Source organism: Tupaia chinensis, unplaced genomic scaffold (genome assembly GCF_000334495.1).
Source record: "Tupaia chinensis unplaced genomic scaffold, TupChi_1.0 Scaffold000355_1, whole genome shotgun sequence".
NCBI classification, from domain to species: Eukaryota; Metazoa; Chordata; class Mammalia; order Scandentia; family Tupaiidae; genus Tupaia; species Tupaia belangeri.
In genome coordinates, this window is record NW_006159850.1 from 13,878,432 (window position 1) to 13,880,385 (window position 1,954).

Genomic DNA, 1,954 nt, shown 5'->3' on the forward strand with positions numbered 1-1,954 from the left:
GCCAGCCCCTCCTTGCTGAGGCGCTGCAGGCCGGCGTAGCCAGGCACCAGCTTCACCCGGTGGGGCCACCCCCGGGCGCCCGCGCCCCGGGAGGCACCCGGTGGGTCCCACCCAGGGCGCCCGAGTCCAGGTAGGGCAGGGTGGCCATGCTGTGGTGCGAGTAGGTGAAGAGCAGGGACATGATGAACACCAGCAGGAAGGCCACAGACAGGAACCACACCCGCAGGGAGCACTTCATGGTGGCGGGCGGCCGTCACCGCAGCCCCTCTCCCAGCCCGCCGAGGCGCCAGCCACAACGCAGCCTGCCTGTTCTGGCACCACGTGCAAAGGGCATAGGGCACAGCCGGCAGGGGTCCCGGGCCACGCCCTCCTTCGGCGCGAGGAGCAAGCACGTCGTGGTCAGGAGCGGCTCCTCCGTCCCTGAGCTGCTTGGGCGCCCGCTCAGGGCTTCCTCGGTCTCTGCGTCACTAGCTGGGCCACAGAGGCTCTGCCTCTCCTGCTGGCCTGGCGAGGGGGAGGTCAGTCCATCCCAGCCCTCTAGTCCCTTGGCACTGCCGGCTGCCAGCTCTGGGGTCCCCCCTCTTTGGTGGCTTGAAATGGTCCAGTCTGGAGCAGTCGGGGTCCTTGTGGCTCATGAGCAGATGCCGAGGCAGCCCCTCGTCCCCTGCAGCGGGGAAGCCCTGGAACCCCAGTCACAACAGGGAGCACGAGGGCGTCAGGGGGCCTGGGTTCCATACAAGAGCTGGCCTACCCCCTCTGCCAGGAGAGGGGAACCAGCCCCCCACCCTGAGAGAAGAACACCAGGGAGCTCCGTGGATGTCGGATGGCTCTGGTGCAGTGACCCAGATCCGGTGTGGCCGGCTCTGCTCGACGGCTTCCCATCCGTGGCGCGGGTCCCGGGCCCGTTACTGCTAGTCACAGCTCCAAATGCGCTTACAGAGGGGGGTCCCCGAGGCTCGGACCAGCTGCCGCTCGGTGGGGTGCTCGCTCCGATGCTGGCTGGGTCAGGAGCGTGTGCTGAGCGTCCAGTTGGGGTCCAGGCCTCCTTTCTGGTGCTGCCGGCCCGGGAGCAGGGCTGCTCTGCCCATCCCCGCTCCCCCGAGGCCGGCCTGTCCTGCCGTTAGCTGGCGTGCTGGCACTAATCCCCTGGCAGGTTCGCCTCGCTTGTCAGGCGCCGGGCTGCCGCAGCATGACCCTGAAATTGCAGAGGAAAGAGAATGTGCAGAGAAATCGCACATGCACACAGGCGCTCCCCCAGCCTCGCCCCGAGTCCCAGAGGGCACAGAGCTAGGAGAGGAGATGCCCACTTAGCCCAAGGGCAGGTAAAGGAAAGGGCTCTCCCCTCTAATACGGCAGATAGCACCGCTCTGTGCAAGGCCGGCGCCCTCACTTATTAGCCAGAAGGTAAACAAGGGCATGGCGCCAGGACTCCCCAGGGGCACAGGCCAGAAGCTGCTAGGGCGTTTACAGAGTTCCCGGTCTGGCTCTGCGCTGTGGGTTTCAGAGGAAGAAGAGAAGATGGTCCGAGAAAATGCCAAGGCACCTTGAAGACTGACTCCTGAGCCTCCCGGGAAGGCTGGGCCTGATGCACCCCAAGACTTGTGCACTCCCTCAGGCGTGACTGTGGACCAAGTACGTCTGGGTTAAGGCTGTGACCCAGTAACGATCCTCCCCACTCTGGTGCTGGGGCAGAGCCTGTCAGGAGACAGGTGGTGAGCTCGGCTCCACCACTGACCAGCCTCTGGCAGGTGCCCTCACCTGTGCATTACGGATAGAGTGAGGCCCAGGGCCCTGATCGCATCACAGATGAGAGACTCCAAGGAGCCCTGGCAGGCAGGACCAGGGAGAAGAGACTACCGGCAGGGCAGTTTGGGTACCAGCTCTAAGGAAGGCATCCGAATCCATGCCAGGCTTGAGGGTGCCAGAGCAGGAGTGGGTGATAACGCAAGGCACA

At 65.3% G+C, this 1,954-nt stretch overlaps 1 protein-coding gene across 1 annotated transcript in view; it reads right to left on the minus strand.

Annotated features, from left to right (window-relative positions):
- Positions 1 to 1,954, minus strand: part of ST3GAL2 (ST3 beta-galactoside alpha-2,3-sialyltransferase 2) — a gene marked incomplete in the record, with an annotated part of 20,143 nt that overhangs the window by 17,033 nt on the left and 1,156 nt on the right. The window contains 2 exon segments of the mRNA XM_027773510.1: positions 1 to 56; positions 98 to 1,195. Of these exon segments, the coding sequence (XP_027629311.1) occupies positions 1 to 56; positions 98 to 238 (197 nt within the window).